Source organism: Ostrinia furnacalis, unplaced genomic scaffold (assembly GCF_004193835.3).
Source record: "Ostrinia furnacalis isolate ACB-3 unplaced genomic scaffold, ASM419383v2 OfSCF0398, whole genome shotgun sequence".
Lineage (NCBI taxonomy): Eukaryota > Metazoa > Arthropoda > Insecta > Lepidoptera > Crambidae > Ostrinia > Ostrinia furnacalis.
In genome coordinates this window covers 36,210-56,763 of record NW_021130637.1, presented here as the reverse complement: position 1 = coordinate 56,763, position 20,554 = coordinate 36,210, and the positions used below count along the sequence as shown (strand labels likewise).

Sequence of the window (20,554 nt, the reverse complement as noted above, 5' to 3'; positions counted from 1 at the left end):
GTCTGTCATTTTGGTTTCCGCTGTAACACTTCGTAAAATCTTTTTTTTTGCAAAAATATCATCATAAATGTGGTGAAATCCTTGGAATGACGTTGATTATTACAAGACTCTTTAAAAATCATCTTTAGTTGTCCAAATTCCTGCACCAGAAGCGCAAAATGTCATCTGAAACCAGTGATGAAAGTAAAGGTGTGTTTTTTTACTTTGCTTCTAGCAAATTAGCCTTTAACTAGTTCCGGAGGACGTTATAGTGTTTCTGTTTCAAGTGGAGAGCGCGGAAGGGCGCCCGGGCTCGGCCCCGGAGCAGGCGCGGCGGGAGCTGGAAGAGGAGTTCAACGTGCAACGAGCGCGAATGAAAGAGCTATTCTTGCAGAAAGAAGGTTCGTCTTTCGTCCCCGGCGGTGCAGGTCTTGGGAGCATGACGTAGACATTAACAGTGTTCGTTGCGTTGCATGTCCATTTACCAATCTCATGTTTTTGTTGGTCGTCAATAACCTGGATGTTGCGTTACAAACAAGGATGCTTGGAAGCGAGCTTGATTGTAGACCCACCTTGTCCCACATGTCCTCACACTCCTTAACTTCTCACCATTTGATTTTAATGTTGGTGTTGTTGGGTGAACTGGAATTATTTAACGTTTAGCTGACCGAGTTTTGTGTTGTATATTCTTATTACAAGTATTTGGTCTCAGTTGATTCGTTACTACTCAGTGTCTTGTATTTGTGCAAAATAAATATATTTTATTATAAATAAATAAATTAATAAATACATTAATTTAATTACATACTTCACATGACCATTTAAATAAATTTATTTTAGCATAGTAAATTAAACTTATATGTATAAGAGTGTTTTGTGAAATTGTGCTAGTTGAAATATTACATAATTGTCTGTTAGGAAACTAGTTTTGTAAAATTTAATCACATTTGTAAAATGTTACAGTTTTAGGTAGAAGTATCATCAATGTGTTTTGCAATGCACTTACTTTATGTTGAGTGTATTAGAGCACTGATATTACCAAACAAAAATGCGATCACATTTAACTTCTGCATTTTTACCTACATTTTTGTGTCTTGTCCAATTTCAACATTCTTTATGCTCAGTCATTAAAACATTAAGTTTTTTCACAATTTGTGTTGATTCTATTTCTAATTAGAATTAAAAATCCAATTAGATCAACCATCCTATTTTCATCTAGTCAGATTAGTAACATAGGGTTGAAACAGACAACAGCATATACATAGATCGTTTCATTCACGAAGACGCGCCCCACAAATTTTTGGTCGAGGGAAGCGCGGGGTTGCGGGGAGTTTGATCCGAGCAATCCGAACGTCATTATTGTAGTGTGCGTGTGCACTCACGGATGATTTAGCGTGTACCGATAACACTCAAACATTAGCGGAAGAATGGTGGGGCGCGTCTTCGTGGATGAAACAATCTGTATCTGTTGACTTATAAACTTTGGAGTCACCTGTACTTCTGTCCGTTTGCAGAGGACATGAGGAAGGTGCGCCAGGAGAAGGAGCAGCTGGAGTCAGAGGTTCTCGGGCTCCGGGCCGAGCTGCAGCAGCTGCAAACCCTCAGCCACAACCAGAAGTCCGAGATACAGAGCTTGCAGCTGCTAGTCAATGGTAAACAACGTTATACAGCAGTTATTTTAGACCAAGCCCATTGTCTATAAAAGCGAAAGGTCACTGATTGACTGACTGACTGACTCACTCATTCACTCACTCACCACGAAATCTCAGAAACTACAAGTGCTAGGAGTCAAATTTTGCATGACTTACTTGACTTATGGTCCTATGTCCCCTAGATGGGGCAGAGGGCGTCCACAACAGTCCTCCATCTCGTTCGGTCTTGAGCTTCTCGCTTGATCTCGCTCCAGGTCTTGCCGATCTTCTTCGCCTCGTCCGCTACAGTGCGCCGCCAAGTTTGCCTGGGTCGACCACGTTTGCGTTTTCCTTGGGGATTCCAATCCAGAGCCTGCTTAGGGATGTGATCGGGATCCCTTCGGAGAGTGTGGCCAATCCAGTTCCACTTGCGGCGCTTCATCCAAATTTTGCATGGAGGTTCCTTTTAGAATGTAGGTGCTCACTAAGACGGGTAAAACGGCGGTTGGAAGTTTCCACGCGTACGAAGTCGCGGGCGGCCGCTAGTCTAATATAAAAATCAGCCCCACAATGTGAATAAACAAAGAAAAATACCCACAATATTATATCGCAAATGTCATTTCTGATGCCACATACAAGGCGATCCTTTCCGTAATATCAAAATGCTTGTATACAGAGTGCTTATTGATTCTCAGCCAAATTATATGTTGACACATCTAGAAATAAATTACTATCACTTATTACAGTTGTTCTGGAAAGTGTGGTTTTATTTTATTTACTATATCTACACAGCACTGAGACAAAAGCTTGTGGAAAACTAAAACATGACATTCCCCCACATGCAAACTAATTAATGGTTTGATTTAATGAGTATTGATAAATATCCCATTGATAACAACCGTGATAAAGTGATATTTTCCTTTTTATTTGTGAGCTGTTTGAGTGTGAGTACCGTGCCAGTGATGCTGCAATCATTCTGCTTAGGATGGGGCCCGAGAGGTGTGTATGCTTGTAATTATAATCTAGGCTATTTGCATTGTCTGACTCATTGTTATCATGCAAACATATAAGCAGAAAATTTGTTTGCACGATTCTTAGCACTGCAGCAGTACCTTGTCCATTGACACTTGCTAAATGTACTGATATTATGACCGCGCGCCAATTTTATGCTAGATCTAGCGGTCACCCGCGACTTCGTACGCGTGGATTCCGTTTTACCACCTTAGGGGTGGAGTTTCGTAAAATCCTTTCTTAGTGGATGCCTACATCATGACATCTACCTGCATGCCAAATTTCAGCCCGATTCGTCCAGTGGTTTGGGCTGTGCGTTGATAGATCACTATGTCAGTCAGTCACCTTTGAGTTATTATATTTAGATTCATATTTGAGCAAAACTGCAGTATCTATTTAGACAGACAGTCGGCCGTTTGGTGTAGTGGTTCGAAACGGACTACTATTCTGGAGGTAGCGGGTTCGATTCCCGTACAGTACAAACATTTGTGTGCATGAACATAATATTTGTTTGTATTGGACTGGGTGTTCTCTATGTATAATAAGTATGTATTTACAAAAAAAAGTATTTAAGTATGTTTATATCCGTTGTCTAGTCCCAAACTAAGCAAAGCTTGTACTATGGGTGTACAAGCTTTGCTTAGTTTGGGACTAGAAGCGCAGTGTAAAATGTCTAAGGATATTTATTTATTTATATTATTTGCTATTTAGACAAGTGCATCTGGACTGACTTAAGGCTTATCTCGTTTTCCATCGTTGGGAAACAAATTTAGACTGGTAGGGCGATTGCTAATAAAGGTTGATGTGTTGTGTTTCAGAGACAGTGGAGGCGTCGTCATCAGGATCGGAGGAGGTGCGGCGGCTGACGGCGCGCGCGTTGGACCTCGAGCGAGAGCTCAACCTGCTGCGACAGCAGAACCAGGTCAGTGGCTATAGGAACCAAGATACATGTACATTGGCAATCTTAGGCCCCTCGCCCGCGGCGACTTTGTAGTAGTACCACAGAATAATAATAAGTACTACGTACAGAAGTTTTACTTCGCGAAGGTATTTAAAAAAATGTATGCTCAATGTCATTAACAATATGGTGTAATTTAGCCTGTCTCAAGAATCAAGCACCATTTTGTTGACAAACGTCAGTGATCGGCACTGCGCCGAAGCTATAGGGCTGACTTCGGTAAAATGATGTGACGTGAGGTGCCAAACTGCGGAAAATGGCGGAGGAAATACATGATTTAGCATGAATTATTTATCATGAATAATATTAAATACTTATTTACCTCTCAGTGTCTTGAGGCAACTTAAAAAAGTACACAAAAGGACAGTTAAATACTGCACAGTATTTAGTGCACCATTTTCTTTATTTTCTTCCATCATACACAAGAATACTCGTGCGTGAGTCAATGTTCGCTCGTATGTGAGGCCTTGTCGAATAGTATCCTGTAGGTGGGCCATCGTGCGTGTTTTGTTTTCGATGTAAACTCGCGGAGATGAACAGGCCTGGTAGTACGCGCCACGCCATAGTCGCATTTGCAACGCACAGCATCGTGACTGTATCGATACAAACGCGCAACCGTGTCCGACGACATCGGGAAGAGAACGAAGGCAGGGTGGCGCGGCAACTGTAGCAATCGTTACTGAATCGCGTTTTAATGAGGGCTATCGTTTTAGCGCTCACCAGTTAGCGCCACTGTAGAGTAAGGTCCTGTCACTTGCTAGTAGCGAACACAGTGGCGCCAACTTGTGAGCGCTAAAGTGTTAGGAGGACTATCGTATTTGCACTCATCAAGATGGCGCCACTGTAGAGTAAGGTCCTGTCAATCGCCAGGGGTGCCAACTGTTAAGTATAAAAACGATAGCTCTCATTGCGACAGAAGTGCGACAGTATCACGTTTGTATCACGACTGAATCGTGTTTATGTGGGCGAGGGCACATAGCTAGCGACCGCATTGCTACTGCATCGCTACTAAAAGTCGCCGTGGGCGAGGGGCTATAGGTCCGGTGTCCACCAAGGCGGACTTCATTATTCAGGAAACCAGTAAATCTGGATGGTTATTCAAAGTATGTACATCTCTGCTCCGCTCTGCCTTGGTGAAATCCGGGCTTTAGGGTCTCCGCTGCGTAAAGAGGGCATCCGCGCGAGGATTCCGCTCCACGTAGCGGAGGTCTTACTTGAATAATAGAAGGTAGAACAAATTCTCCAAACAAATGCAAAAAGTTGCAAGTGTAAACTACAACCGCAATTTCTTAAAGTATTGAAAACAAAAACTGAATACATAATTTCATTTGCACAACAGCTTAAAAACACAATAAGAGTTATGGTCTAAAAGTGTTTAGAAATTCGGCTCGACTGTCGAAATTGATGTTACAAGGAATACAACCTACATACTCACAAGAAAGTATTTATAACTAGTAGTAATTACTTTTTGAACCGTGAAAGTTAACTGCCCAGACATAAAATTACTGATCCAAATCAAAATTGAGGTTTGATGGTTTAGATCGAGTCGAAAAGTAAATTTTATACCTGATTTACAACCAATAAATAATTTTATTTGCCCCTAAAAGTAGCTGAAATTATTTTTTAATGTTGTACAATTCCTTGTACCTTTTTGTAGAAATCACGCCACTACCACTAGATATAATTTAAAACTTACTGACAAAAAGTACAACACGTTTGTTGGGTTACAAAAAAATACAAACACTAGTGGCTCAGTTAGCCAGCGTCTTAGGGCTATATTTCACCGGGACACCATGGCGGCGCAACCAGTCGCCGGCTAACATAATATGTATACAGCAGCATATAACAAAATGTATACAGCTCTATAGAGAGTTACTCACCTGGTGTCCGTTTGGTTGCGCAAAGCTGCATACATTTTGTTGGTAGCGGCGACTGGTTGCGCCGCCATGGTGTCCCGGTGAAATATAGCCCTTAGGATTGTCACTATCAGTCCGAGGCGTCACTTAGCGCCGTACCAATTCAACAATAGTCTTTAGTCCACACTTGCGGCATGCTTCAGCGGTGCCACATCCGGTGGCGTTATCTACCCCTATCCGGGTCTAGGACACACTTTATGGGAAAATTATCGTTATTTATAGTTGTATAATACTTAGGAGTTAGGTGTGTTGTATAAGTCATATTACTGTTTGGGCATTTTTCTATGAAATTCTACAAAATTTCAAACATGATTTTTAAGGCGAAGTTATACAAGTAGCTTATATTTACCATTCTTATTTAACTATGCAGTTTATTTTAATATGAAAAGGTCCACGAATGCATGTTTACGCAGAAAACATGTCAAGTAAAAGTGCAATATTATAAATTCATATAACTTACATTTTAATCAAAAATAATTTTATCAATGTCAATTTAAATATTGATAGCAGATTTTCCCGCAAATGTATCCCCGACCTAACGCTATCAGCGTGTCGATGACGAATTTGCATATTATCGATACGAACCTGCTTACACTGTGGAATTAGTTCTGTCTCACGCGGTTTTTGTACGCATACTGAATTCTGTTCAAAGAGCATCCTTTCAAAATTCAGTTTTCAATACTTCTTCAACTAGTAACTGAAATATTCCAAACAATTAGTTTTACGTTTCGTGTTCAATGTAAAACATATTGATTTGTAACACCTTAATTGGAATTGGTTTGAATGATTTTCAGTGGTCTACAAGTTTAGCTAGTGGTTGCCAGACTAAGTGTGTTTGATAGTGAATATTTTTTGCATTTGTGGGGAGAATTTGTAAAATTCATTATTCATCAATTCTTTGCCTGAGTCCAGTAAACTTAAAAGAATACAAGTTTTTTTACTTCATGAATGAATTTATTCTATTCTATTCTGTAATGGTTCTTGTAAACGACCAACATTTTTGGGCAATATTGCAGTAAAGTCATTGATAACATCTAAGAACATTCATTATGTTCAAAATCGTTACGAATTAGTATAATCTAGACGTAAATAGAATTTGCGTAGCATTATCGATGTTTCCCGCATCGTTGGTCGTTTCCAAGAGCCTTCAGCCTCTTAGTTCACAATGGGACAACAGTCGCGCGACACGTATCCTTGATTGGTGAAGTACAAGTGACAAAGTTGTCAGACATCGCGACTATCCCTTGTGCATCTGAGGTTTACGTGATACACCGGCACGGATCTTGAACGGAATGTTTTGAAGCGGTTATATTAGCAAAGAATGTATTTTTATGGGTCTCTTTTAAAACTATAGTCACAGAAAATACCGTTTGGAGGAATAAACCAAGTAGAGTGTAGTCAAACGGAATGCACGATCGATCTGTTTTAAATCTACAGCTTGACCGCCAAAAAAAAAACCCAACCAGTAAAGATCAAGTTTGTCCCGAAGAAAAGTTAACTACCTACGGATACTTGTCTCCACAGAATCCGTAAAAAATATACAACTAAAGCACTGATGTTTTGTTGTAATAAGTTATATCAGTTTTCCTCTCGACATTGCCAGAAATAAACCTATTAAATCATTATTTTGGAAGAAATAAACGATGCGCAAAGCGATCCCAGCTCTTTGCTCACGCTCAAGATCCGTACCGCCTATAGTGTGANGACTCGGTTGCTTGCATCCGTCAGCACTTCATATTAATTCATACAAAGCAGTGGGTCGCGGTCGCTGGTCGCGGTCTCGAGTCGCGGTCTCGCGTCGCGGTCGTCTTGATCCGAATGCTACCTTTAGGCCCCTCGCCCACGGCGACTTTTTGTAGTGTCGCATTTGCAACACGCTACAGAAGTAGTGATGTACAAGGCTCGAGGCTTCCGAGTCCTTTTGCCGAGAGCTCAGAGTCGTTTACAGGGCTCGTCTCGTTTGTATGAAGCTCGACGACTCGGAAGTCTTTTTTAGAGTTAGAGCCTTTTTCGGGGCTCGCCTCGTTTGTATGAAGCTTGGAGTCTTTCGCAGAGCTCGAGCCTTTTTGAAAGCCCAGTTAACTTTTGTGTTAAGATCGTGCTATTTAATCAAAGTGCAGAAATTCTGATGCCTACAATAAAATACATATGTATTTGAAAAACGTTTTTCACAAAAGGACACAAATCAAATAATGACTACATACGATTAGAATTATAACTTTTCCTAACAAAATAAAATATAAGTAAATTTTAAGAATCTTATAATAAAAATCAATGTGATCAATCAGGTGATGGTTTTTTTTTTCGAAGGTTTGAGGTCTTTTGAAGGTTCGAGCTCTTTTGAAAGTTCGAGCTCTTTAGAAGGTTCGAGCTCTTTAGAAGGCTCGAGCTCTTTTAAAGCCTCGAGGCATGGCTTAGAGAGCTCGCAGCTCGACTAAGCTCGGGGCACCGAGCCTACCGAGCTCACTGAGTCTTGCCATCCCGCCTCGAGGCTTCAAAAATAGGACTCGACGCCTCGAGTCTTGTACATCACTATACAGAAGTGATGCCAACGCGCTACTAGCTAACGAGCTACAGCATCGTGACTGTATCGATATAAACGCGCGACCGTGTCCGACGACATCGGGAAGGGAAGAATGGAGGGTGGCACGGCAACTCTAGCAATCGTTACTGAATCGCGTTTTAATGAGGGCTATCGTTTTAGCGCTCACCAGTTAGCGCCACTGTAGAGTAAGGTCCTGTCACTTGCTAGTAGCGAAGACAGTGGCGCCAACTGGTGAGCGCTAAAGTGTTAGGAGGACTATCGCATTTGCACTCATCAAGATGGCGCCACTGTAGAGTAAGGTCTTGTCAATCGCCAGGGGTGCCAACTGTTAAGTATAAAAACGATAGCCCTCATTGCGACAGAAGTGCGACAGTATCGCGTTTGCATCACGACTGAATCGTGTTTATGTGTGGGCGAGCGAGGGGACATAGCTAGCGACCGCATTGCTACTGCATCGCTACAAAAAGTCGCCGTGGGCGAGGGGCCTTAGGCCCGGTTTCCACCAAAGCGGATTCATTATTCAGGAAACCAGTAAATCTGGAAGGTTATTCAAAGCACATCTCTGCTCCTTTAGGCCTTAATGAAACCGGGCCTTAGGGTCTCCGCTGCGTAAAGATGGCATCCGCGCGAGGATTCCGCTCCACGTAGCGGAGGTCTTACTTAAATAATAGAAGGTAGAACGAATTCTCCAAACAAATGCAAAAAGGTGCAAGTGCTAACTACAACCGCAATTTATTAAAGTATTGAAAACGAAAACTGAATACCTACATAATTTCATTTGCACAACAGCATAAAAACACAACAAGAGTTATGGTCTAAAAGTGTAGAAATTCGGCTCGACTGTCGAAATTGATGTTACAAGGAATACAACCTACCTATACTCACAAGAAAGTATTTGTAACTATAGTAGTTCTTTACTTTTTGAACCGTGAAAGTACGCCCAGACATAAAATTACTGATCCAAATCAAAATTGGTGTTTATTAGATCGAGTCGAAAAGTAAATTTTATACCTGATTTACAACAAATAAATAATTTTATTTGCCCCTAAAAGTAGCTGAAAAAAATTCCTTGTATCTTACGTAGAAATCACGCCACTACTAGATATAATTTAGAACTTACTGCCAATGAGCACAACACGTTTGTTGGGTTACAAAAAAATACAAACACTAGTGGCTCAGTTAGCCTGCGTCTTACGATTGTCACTATCGGTCCGAGGCGTCACTTAGCGCCCGTACCAATTCAATAGTAGTCTTTACGCCACACTTACGGTAGTATGCTTCTGCGGTGCCACATCCGGTGGCGTTATCTACCCCTATCCGGGTCTAGGACACACTTTTTATGGAAAAATTATCGTTATTTATGGTTGTATGATATTCCATTTTTCTATGAAATAGTAAAAAAAATCTAGTATGATATGTAAGCCAAAATACAGGTAGTATTTAATTCAATTTAGTCAATGATTTGCCTTTCTCATTCAACTACACACAAATGCATGTTGTACGCAGATAATATGTCAATTAAAAGTGCAATATTATAAAGTCATATAACTTATATTTTAATCAAAAATAACTTTATCAATGTCAATTTAAATATTGATAGCAGATTTTTCCGCAAATGTATCCCCGACCTAACGCTATCGGCGTGTCGATGACGAATTTGCATATTATCGATACGAACCTGCTTACACTGTGGAATTAGTTCTGTCTCACACGGTTTTTGTACGCATACGGAATTCTGTTCAAAGAGCATCCTTTCAAAATTCAGTTTTCAATACTTACGGGCTTCTAAAACTAGTAACTGAAATAATAGTCCAAACAATTATCTTTACGTTTCGTGTTCAATGTAAAACATATTGATTTGTAACACCTTAATTGGAATTGGTTTGAATGATTTTCAGTGGTCTACAAGTTTAGCTAGTGGTTGCCAGACTAAGTGTGTTTGACAGTGAATATTTTTTGCATTTGTGGAGAGAATTTGAAAAATTCATTATTCGTCAATTCTTTCCCTGAGTCCAGTAAACTTAAAAGAATACAAGTTTGCTTATTTCATGAATGAATTTATTCTATTCTATTATATTTTGTAAACGACCAACATTTTTGGGCAATATTGCAGTAAAGTCATTGATAACATCTGAGAACATTCATTACGTTCAAAATCGTTACGAATTAGTATAATCTAGACGTAAATAGAATTTGTGTAGCATTATCGATGTTTCCCGCATCGTTGGTTGTTTCCAAGAGCCTTCAGCCTCTTAGTTCACAATGGGACAACAGTCGCGCGACACGTATCCTTGATTGGTGAAGTACAAGTGACAAAGTTGTCAGACATCGCGACTATCCCTTGTGCATCTGAGGTTTACGTGATACACCTGCACGGATCTTGAACGGAATGTTTTGAAGCGGTTATATCAACAAAGAATGTATTTTTATGGGTCTCTTTTAAAACTATAGTCACAGAAAATACCGTTTGGAGGAATAAACCAAGTAGAGTGTAGTCAAACGGAATGCACGATCGATCTGTTTTAAATCTACAGCTTGACCGCCAAAAAAAAACCCAACCAGTAAAGATCAAGTTTGTCCCGAAGAAAAGTTCCTCCTCCACAGAATCCGTAAAAAATATACAACTAAAGCACTGATGTTTTGTTGTAATAAGTTATATCAGTTTTCCTCTCGACATTGCCAGAAATAAACCTATTAAATCATTATTTTGGAAGAAATAAACGATGCGCAAAGCGATCCCAGCTCTTTGCTCACGCTCAAGATCCGTGCGGCCTATAGTAGTGAGTGNGTAGCATTATCGATGTTTCCCGCATCGTTGGTCGTTTCCAAGAGCCTTCAGCCTCTTAGTTCACAATGGGACAACAGTCGCGCGACACGTATCCTTGATTGGTGAAGTACAAGTGACAAAGTTGTCAGACATCGCGACTATCCCTTGTGCATCTGAGGTTTACGTGATACACCGGCACGGATCTTGAACGGAATGTTTTGAAGCGGTTATATTAGCAAAGAATGTATTTTTATGGGTCTCTTTTAAAACTATAGTCACAGAAAATACCGTTTGGAGGAATAAACCAAGTAGAGTGTAGTCAAACGGAATGCACGATCGATCTGTTTTAAATCTACAGCTTGACCGCCAAAAAAAAAACCCAACCAGTAAAGATCAAGTTTGTCCCGAAGAAAAGTTAACTACCTACGGATACTTGTCTCCACAGAATCCGTAAAAAATATACAACTAAAGCACTGATGTTTTGTTGTAATAAGTTATATCAGTTTTCCTCTCGACATTGCCAGAAATAAACCTATTAAATCATTATTTTGGAAGAAATAAACGATGCGCAAAGCGATCCCAGCTCTTTGCTCACGCTCAAGATCCGTACCGCCTATAGTGTGAGTGTGGTAGTGTTGTGACTTGTGATGATGTCGGGCATGTATGTGAGCTTGTCTGGCGCGTGGCAGGAGGTGTCTCTGGCGCCGGCCACGTTCGTGCGGTCGCTGGCGAGGAAGCTCGGCGCTGATGCGGACCTCGAGCCTGCTACCAAGGCTAAGGTGAGCTACATTTATTATTAGATTAAAACATCGTTCGTTTAAACAAATTACGTCCGCTGCTGGACAAAGACCTCCCCTAAGGATTTCCATAACGACCGCGTCTTGCGTTGGTTCTTCCAGCGACCTTCATCAGATCGTCGGTGCACACGTCGTCTGGCCCGTGGTCGCCACTCGAGAACTTTTCTGCCCAACGGCTGTTATTCTACGAGCTATGTCTCCTATCCGCTGGCACTTGATTTTAGCAATTCTGCGGGCATTGTCGATCACTTTGGTTTTCCTGCGGATCTCCTCATTTCTAATTCGATCAAGCAGGGAAACTCCGAGCATAAAAACGAAAAAAAAAATTAACAACTCTATCACATTTAATTTTGCATACTTTTCGCCTTTTTAGTATATTTTAGTGAGTTTTGATAATTAAATAACTGAAGTACACGTAAAAAGTCGTCGCCCTTAAGCCCTATATTGAGCTATGCGTCGTTTAGCCCCAGAGTGCCGAGGAGGGCGAGCTGCTGCGCTCCATCAACCAGGCGCTGCACGACGAGATCGCCGCGCTCAAGGGCAAGCTGCGAGACACCGACACACAACTACAGGAGGCCTTGGTAAGCGACGGACTATGTACAGGATGTTCCAAAATTAAAGCCCGGTCCGTGAGCACGTAGAATTTTGTCCAATGACCCCTAGCTACCCATCCTTATCGCTCGCGCGTAAATCGTTTCTCTGTTCTATGTTGCTATCGCGCTCGCACACTCACTGCGGGTGCGCGTCGCACAGCAATATAATTACGCGCGAGCGATAAGGATGGGTAACTAGGGGTCATTGGACAAAATTCTACGTGCTCACGGACCAGACTATAGCATGTCACACTGACGCCGGAGATAGATGGGTCTAGGATACGGTGAAAAAACCTATACATGTATGTCCATCATAGAAGTTTCGTGAGTTTTGGGATTATCATATTATTATTAGACTTGTCCGATGCGTCATCAGGCATGTCTACCTCCTCACCACCTCCGGTATTGTAGCTTGGCTAATTTTGGGACATCTTGTACATCAAAAGATGACTTATGTAAGTCAATAGAATAGAAGTCTACTACCACCGCGAGTTAAAAGAGTACAACGCCATCTAGCGGTGAATATTTTCCGTTCGTGATGTTACTGAGTGGCGTAAACACGTGATAATTATTGCATTATTAATTAATTTCCCTTTCGTGTAAATAAATATAGCATACATATTGTACTTTACACCATCTTAATTTCAAAGATCTTTTCACGTCAGTATGTATTTGCCGTTTGATCATTCAGGAGAGACAAGAGAAGTTTCAAAATGAATATAAAATATTGTTTATAGAAATCTCAAGCGGCGATAACGGGCAGCCCGGTGCCTACCGGCTCCAGCGGGGACATCAAGACAGATGCAGGTACTTATATCTTTGATTTGATATCAAAATTGTTAAATATTTCTTGTAATTATAATTTTTTCATGAATTTTTTACGGAATATGTTTTTCTGTAGTCTATACAAAGTTACAAACAAATGAAAAAAACCCGGCCAAGTGCATGTCGTGCCGTAGGGTACCGTAGTTGCCCTACGTTACCATAGTATGTTTCAGAAAGGTCGGCAAGGTTTTATGCCCTTACGAGCACGTCAAGATAAATGAGCGGGAGCGGGGTGGCTCAGTAATTGCTTTCGTTCTTGTTGTATTGTTGTTTTATGTGCACTTAGGCCCAGAACAGACGGTGAAACGCAACTGCAACGAAACTGCAACTGCTAGTTACTTTTGAGTTGCATCTAAGTTTCTGCCATAGCGTCCGTTGAGAGAACACACATGACGCGACCAGTTTGAAACTTTCAGTTTCATTCATAAGAATCATCAGAATGTTGCAGTTGCGTTTCACCGTCTGTTCTGGGCCTTATTGTGCCAAAATATGCAGGGTGTTTGGCGGAAGATTAGACAAACTTCGTGGGTGTATATAGTCTGGTCTGCGAGCACGTAAAATTTTGTCCAATGACCCCAAGCTACCCAATTTTATCTTATCGCGACTGTGCGACGGGCGCCCGCAGTGTGTGCGAGCGCGACAGCAGCATATTATTACGCGCGAGCGATAAGATTGGGTGGGTAGCTTGGGGTCATTGGACAAAATTCTACGTGCTCGCAGACCGGGCTTTAGGTAAGGTCATTTTAAGAATACTAGTTCGCCCATTTGACCCTAAGTTTGTCTAACCTACCGCCAAACATCCTGTAGTTTTATCCTCATCTTGCAGGCGCGGCGCGGCGCTGCGACATGTGCGCGAACTACGAGAAGCAGCTGGTGGCCGAGCAGGCCGCCGCCGACGCCGCGCGCGACCGCGCCCACAAGCGCGACACCGCGCTCAAGCTGGTCAGCCTGTAGCTTAGTATTTCTGCTATAGTCTGGTCTGCGAGCTAGTGACCGACCGAATATTCGTTTTCGTTTTCGGCCATTTTCGGCCAAAAAAGGGACATTCGGCCATATTTTCGTTTTCGGCCAAAAACCAGCCGAAGCTTCGGCCAAACCGAATATATGAACGGTGAATAAATGAATGAGACGGTGACGTTTATCGTTCCGATATCTTCGGGAGTGAATCTGGTGCACTCATGGTTCCAATTAGACTTGAACGGACGCGGTATTGTCTCACTCTTTTGAAGATGTGAAGTGAGGTTACGTTGTAGAGGGTGTCCAGCGAGAATTTTCCAAGTTCAAAAATGAATACAAATAAAACCAAAGAGTTTTCATTAAGCTTAATTGTTTCAAAATAGAGTTTAATGCGGATTTGAAATACGCCATGAGTCACTGGTCGGGAGCCTACAGAGCGTTCGCAGATGAGCAATAAGTATTTGAAATGTATTGTCGAATGATCGACGAATGTCTGATACCACAACTGCACCTGCATCCCGGTCAACTACGTAACTATTTCAGCAAGAAGGTGTCTCACCGCACACGGAGAGTACCTCGATGGAGACACTGAGGACTTTTTTTTTTCAAATAAATGATCAGCAAGTACAGGGACATGTACCCTAGCCGCCTCGGTCACCAGATCTCACATCATGCGACTTTTTCTTGTGGGGATATCTCAAGTCAAAAGTTTACAGCAAACAATCATTAAATAATTCAGGTTCTGTTAGAAAATATCCGCCGTGAAGTTGCAGGAAAATTATTAGCGCGATTTGCTCTCGCATAGTTGCGAATGTAAGTGTCCGGCTGTGAGAGTGCCTATTAGTAAAACGGGCATCATTTAAAAGACATTGCCTATAAAAAATTAAATCCGCATTGTTAAACTCCAGTTTGCATTAGTAATAAATAATAAAAAATCATTAATTTATTTGTATTCATTTTTGAAGTTCAAAAATTCCCACTGGACCACACTGGACACACCCTTTATTTCTTCTTCACTTCCCAATATTTTAATATACACCGGAAATAATATTCTACTAAGAATTCATAATAATTTTTATGTGTTTTCATGCCAGTTTTTTTAATCAATTCTTATCAAAATCAACTGTCAAATGTCAAATGTCATTATGGTTTTGGTCAAAACATTAACGGTTTTCAAAGATTTTACATAATTTCAGATTGAAATTTGAGAGTTGAAGGTCATTTTCGTTTTCGTTTTCGGCCGAAAATGAGACTGCAGCCGAAGCTTCGTTTTCGTTTCCGTTTTCGGCTGAAAATTCATATTCGGTCGGACACTACTGCGAGCACGTAGAATTTTGTCCAATGACCCCAAGCTACCCATCCTTATCGCTCGCGCGTAATTATGTTGCTGTCGAGCTCGCACACACACTGCGGGCGCCCGTCGCACAGTCGCGACAGCAATATAATCACGCGCGAGCGATAAGGATGGGTAGCTTGGGGTCATTCGACAAAATTCTACGTGCTCACGGACCAGGCCTTAGATAATCTAATTCAAATTATTCAAATCCCTGCCATTTCGCTGGAAGGTCACGTTCAAAGTTGCTGGTTCCTTTCAGAGCGAGCAGAGTTCCTTTTTCGTATTTGTCGGGAAAATCGTCAGTGTGAAAAGGCTCATGCAACGTACAAAAAATTTGAATATCCCAACATATTTATTTATCGTTCCCTACCATTATAGCTTCCACTGTTAAAAAAAAGCATCACAAGAAACTCAAGGGTATCGCTCCAGTTACAGTACAGTCGCTCCCGACTACAGTTCAAGAGAATCCAGCCGCGCTAAAAATCGCTCGCTTCAATCGCCAGGCAACCGAGGAGCTAGAAGGCGTGCGCTCGCTACACGACGAGACAGTGCGGGCGTGGCACGCCGAGCGCGCCGCGGCCGCGTCCACGCTGCAAGCGCTGCAAGCCGCCGTGGGAGAGGCGCAGGCCACGCTGCTGGAGCGCGCTGCAAGCGCTCGCGACGCCGAGAGCCGCGCGCTACACGCCGTCACCACGCTCACGGTACACCGCGAGACGCTGCAGAAGAAGCTGGACAGGTGAGGCGTAATTTCCTAAAAAAAGTTTATTAGTCCGTCAATTTCAATATAAAAAAAAATTGGACACGTATTGTACACACCCCAGGTCCAGTCGAGGGAATGCTAGGCTAAATAAAAGCCAACTTCGCAAATAACGGTATATTGTTCCAAAGATAGTTGATTTCATACAAACAGATTTTACTATACAGTGTGAGTCACGTTAAAGTGTACATATGAAAATAGATGAAACTAGACCTATTTTTATCGACAAAAAAGAGGTCAAAAAAATTTTGAGATTTTTTTTTAATTTTTTATAGATTTTTTTTTCTTCCAATTACTTATTGTAAAGAAAACGTAATAACTTTTAAACTAAGCGGTATATCCTGATAAAATAAAAACAGTAATAATGCTAAATAACAGGCAATACTAAAACAATACATAAAATACATAAAAAAGGCCAACAAATAATAAAAAATGATACTTTTTTAAAAAAATCAGGTAGTTTTACGAACTTTGTTCTTGTAAACACTTGTACACGTATATTTTTCATTGTCAATCAAACAAATAATTACAAAGTTAGGGTCCGTTGAAGTTCCGCGCGACCTCACAAAGTGCTGCACTTTAAAACACTCATTGACGTCACCAGCCTCTTCTTTTGAACTTAGGCGCGCTTTATCTCTTTAAATTTTCATTAGTTTGAAAAAGTGAAAAATACGTGTCGAGTATTTTTTGATAAGTTAACTGACGGACTAATTAAACTTGCTTTTTTACCCAGGAAACATCCCTATTGTAGATAGTGGAGTACCACCATCATCTGCCCAAATGAATTTATCCTACGGCGGACGAAACCAAATAAACTTTTTACAGCATCCAACTCAGAAGGCACTGATTTAGATATTAAGCTGCCTTTTAAGCTAGAGAAGCTCGACTTGAGATCAGGGCCCCGATTGCGTTAAGNCGCGGTTGAGACCGCGGGCAAAAACTAGTATTTGATACTCCTAGATAAGCGGATGAAGAATTTTTTCAGTATCCTCATAGTCTAATGTATTGAGGTACTTTATGACCAGTTTTTTGCAGCTAGACTTGGGGAGCGGATAAATGTCAAGTTTACCGTTTATTTTGTTGTATAAGTAAGGGCCGAGGAAGCAGAAGAATTTATGTGAGAAGGAGGTATTTAGCTTCGAAGGTGGACAAACTTTATCTTTTCGCCGCTTACCCTTTAGTAGCTCGGGGTCATACTCTGTCTGGGTGTGTTTTTTTAAGATGATATTGAGAATGAAAGTTTTCCTAACTGTGAGTACGTTCCAGTTCTTGTAAAGTTCTACGGTAGGATAACGGAAGGGTAACCCAGCTGCCACCTTAAGAAGGGCACGTTGAGCCCTTTCGAGACCCAATATATGAGACTTGGCAGCACCACCCCATGCTGAGACACAGTATTCTAATAAAGAATGTCCTAGTGCACAATAAACTGCCCTTATAACACCTCGGCTAGCCACGTTTTTTAAAGTTTTGAAGACGTAAATAAGCTTACGTAGCCTTGAAGTAAGGGTGTCAATATGAGACTTAAAGGCAAGAGTTTGGTCTATTATGACTCCGAGGTATCTCATGGACTCCGTACGCTGTACCACTGGGCAGAGACACTGCGCTACTGGAGGTTGTGGGCTGCACCCATGGGCTGTAATTGAGAATACTTGCGAAGGAAGAAGGCTGGATCTGAACGCAAATGCTACATATTTCGTCTTAGTGACATTCAGTGTGAGTAGGTTGTGCCTCAGCCAATTATTTACCCCGTCAAATCCCATTTGAGCGTTATTAAAGGTGTCATCCCAGGAGTCTCCGCTGAAAAATAGGGCTGTGTCGTCAGCAAAAGTAAAGACACTACCCCCGTTGAGTTGATATTGGCATAGGTCATTAATATACACTAGAAACAGCCCTTTCAGACCCACGACGAAACTAAACAAGGTAGTAATAAAAAAACTCGATATTCATTATCTTTGGGGATCAGAGAAAATGAAAATTGAACATTTTCAGTGGTACTATGTTGTTTTCATGGTTTTTCAGGGGGCGTACAATTGTATCATCGTGGGCCCAACTCATTCAAAGTCCCGATACAAAAAAAATTGATTCGAGGGCATTTAATGCAATTCATAGTCCCATGAACCCCAAAGATTATTTTGATTTCATTAGATCTACATTGCGATTTCATTTGCTGGCCTTTTTCGGCCATTTAATATTGCTCAGCAGCGATAGCAAACATTACAAACAGATCGGCATTAAAATAAATTTCTAAGTACTCCGCTAATGATTTGGGCTGTTCATTACTTTAATTATCTTTTCCCCGCGGACTCTGTACAGTGCAGACGTGTTGCGGACGCTCCGTACACAAAATTTAGTGAAAGTCAAGGACGAATTGAAGAGCGACAGAGAGCAACGTCATTCCAAGAAGAAGACAAATACATTGTGAAGACAAATACAAATACATGTGCGTAAGCGCATCCCACTACTCAACACGCATGCTCCGCCCGATCACTCCGGAAGCCGCGCCTACGCAAGCCCCGCCCACCGAAATTGATCGATTGCCGTCGGCTCATTTAGGCCTACAATCCGCACAGATGTCTGTTCAACGCTCGCCGCCCGGCACTCAGAGCCTCTTAAGGCGATAGGTGAGGCAAAACTGCAAAATAGACCTCTCTTTGAATCCCTACTCCTCCTAAATGGATGATCCAAACAAGAAAAAAAAATATGTGTGAGATGTACAATATCTTAAACTAAAAAATTGTTGTTCGTTTTTTTTGTTACAACTATTAGTTTTGACAGAAAAAATTCTTAACTTTCTTCTAATTTCACCAAAGAAATTTCCTACTACTCCTAAACGGCTGAAGCGATTTAAATGATTCTTTCACCAAATGATAGAAAATTTAATTACCTAAAAAATTGTTGTTCATTTTTTTTCAAAAATAATCTATTACGTGTCATACATTCAAAATACCCTGTAATTCCCACACGCGGGCCGCGCGATAGCGGGAGCTCAGTCTTTCACTAGCGTTCGCACGGGGAGGCTGTGTCGCATTTCGGCCCGCTCCGCTTCTTTGTTTTTCTATAAAGAATTTATAGCGCAGATGGTACACTCGGTACTCATAGTAGTTCGGCGGCTGAATGAAAGTGATCTGAGTACTTACTTCGTCATTTTAAATAATTATGTATTATTAAATGTTTAAGATAATTTAAATACATAGGTATACAAGATGCTGATTATCTATTTTTTCTAGTTTTATTTGTCTGATTATCTATTTATTCTAGATTTATTATATACTTCGAGATATAACATAGGTATTTTTTTCTTATGTATTAGTAGGTAATAATAATAAAACAACGCACTTAGGAATAGGAAATCACAAGACAATAAAAAATACCTACTAAGGATTATTTAAATTCTGTAATTAAAAAAAACGTATTTTATTAATTTCTTGGAAACTATCACATCACTTTTGTGCATTTTGCGTTTTGATTGGTAATCTACAGGGTACCCCGTTTGGTATATTGGTTTTGGTTGGTATGAGTTTTTTTTTTATCTCATTGTCCCCACAAAAAATCGGAATTTTTCCCAGGGAATTTTCGATTCATCCAGCTCAATCATCTCGTCGCGAATAAGGTTAGGTAAATTGATACCACCTATTTCGATCCCTGATAATAATATTAAATATACAGGTGTTTGGTAGAACGTTAGACAAACTTCGTATGTAAGGTCATTTTGAATAAAAGTTCGCCCATTTGACCCTAAATGAGCTACTTTTATAATTATTTATTTTTTTCCGAAATTTGACCTAAAACTGCTTCTTTTTTTCTCACGTTTTCAACCGATTTTTTTATTAAATAAAAAAATCGGTTGAAAACGTGAGAAAAAAAGAAGCAGTTTTAGGTCAAATTTTGGTATGAATATCCAATACGTCTAAAAACATTTTATATCCAGATAATGATTGGATAGCTAATTACGAGCCGCCAAAGTTTAACAAAAGTATAAAACACTATAAAAAAATTAACTTAGAAATTGATTTAAAAAAAAATGTGTGTTAGTGGATTGTTTTTAAGATCATTAAAAACATCTAATTATCTCTTCTTTTCAACGATAATAACTAAATACCTATCACTTGTAGTAATTAGATATTGGATAATGATGTCTAATTGAAATATAATCATTTATTTTAATTTTGTTTCAGTTTGAAAATATGCTGACGATAATTATTATTATTCTGTACTAGCGGCCGCCCGCGACTTCGTACGCGTGGATCCCGTTTTACCCCCTTCATCTATCTTACGCGGTTTAGATTTTTTCATACAAATGTTTTTTCCCGCTAACTCCCGTTCCCGTGGGAATTTTGCAATATCCTGTTGTAACTAAGCTTTAAGTTTAATAAGGTACCTGCATGCCAAATTTCAAGCGTCTAATTTAAGCGGTTTAGATTTTTCATACAAAAGGATTTTCTCGCTAATTCTCGTTCCCGTGGGAATTCCTAAGTATACTAT

At 40.6% G+C, this 20,554-nt stretch overlaps 1 protein-coding gene across 7 annotated transcripts in view; it reads left to right on the top strand.

Moving 5' to 3' along the window:
* The window catches only part of Rbpn-5 (Rab GTPase-binding effector protein rabaptin-5), a 41,430-nt gene continuing 20,876 nt past the window's right edge, over window positions 1-20,554 (top strand). For 3 of the 7 annotated variants that reach the window (XM_028319195.1, XM_028319167.1, XM_028319176.1), the window contains exons 1-8: window positions 1-189; window positions 267-380; window positions 1,494-1,631; window positions 3,440-3,543; window positions 11,497-11,586; window positions 12,069-12,185; window positions 12,935-13,004; window positions 13,849-13,964. In XM_028319195.1, coding sequence (XP_028174996.1) covers window positions 159-189; window positions 267-380; window positions 1,494-1,631; window positions 3,440-3,543; window positions 11,497-11,586; window positions 12,069-12,185; window positions 12,935-13,004; window positions 13,849-13,964 — 780 coding nt within the window. In that variant the 5' untranslated portion in view covers window positions 1-158. Of the gene's footprint in view, window positions 190-266; window positions 381-1,493; window positions 1,632-3,439; window positions 3,544-11,496; window positions 11,587-12,068; window positions 12,186-12,934; window positions 13,005-13,848; window positions 13,965-15,818; window positions 16,052-20,554 lie in introns of all 7 variants that reach the window. The other 4 variants (XM_028319182.1, XM_028319189.1, XM_028319210.1 and 1 more) reach the window with 3 other exon arrangements.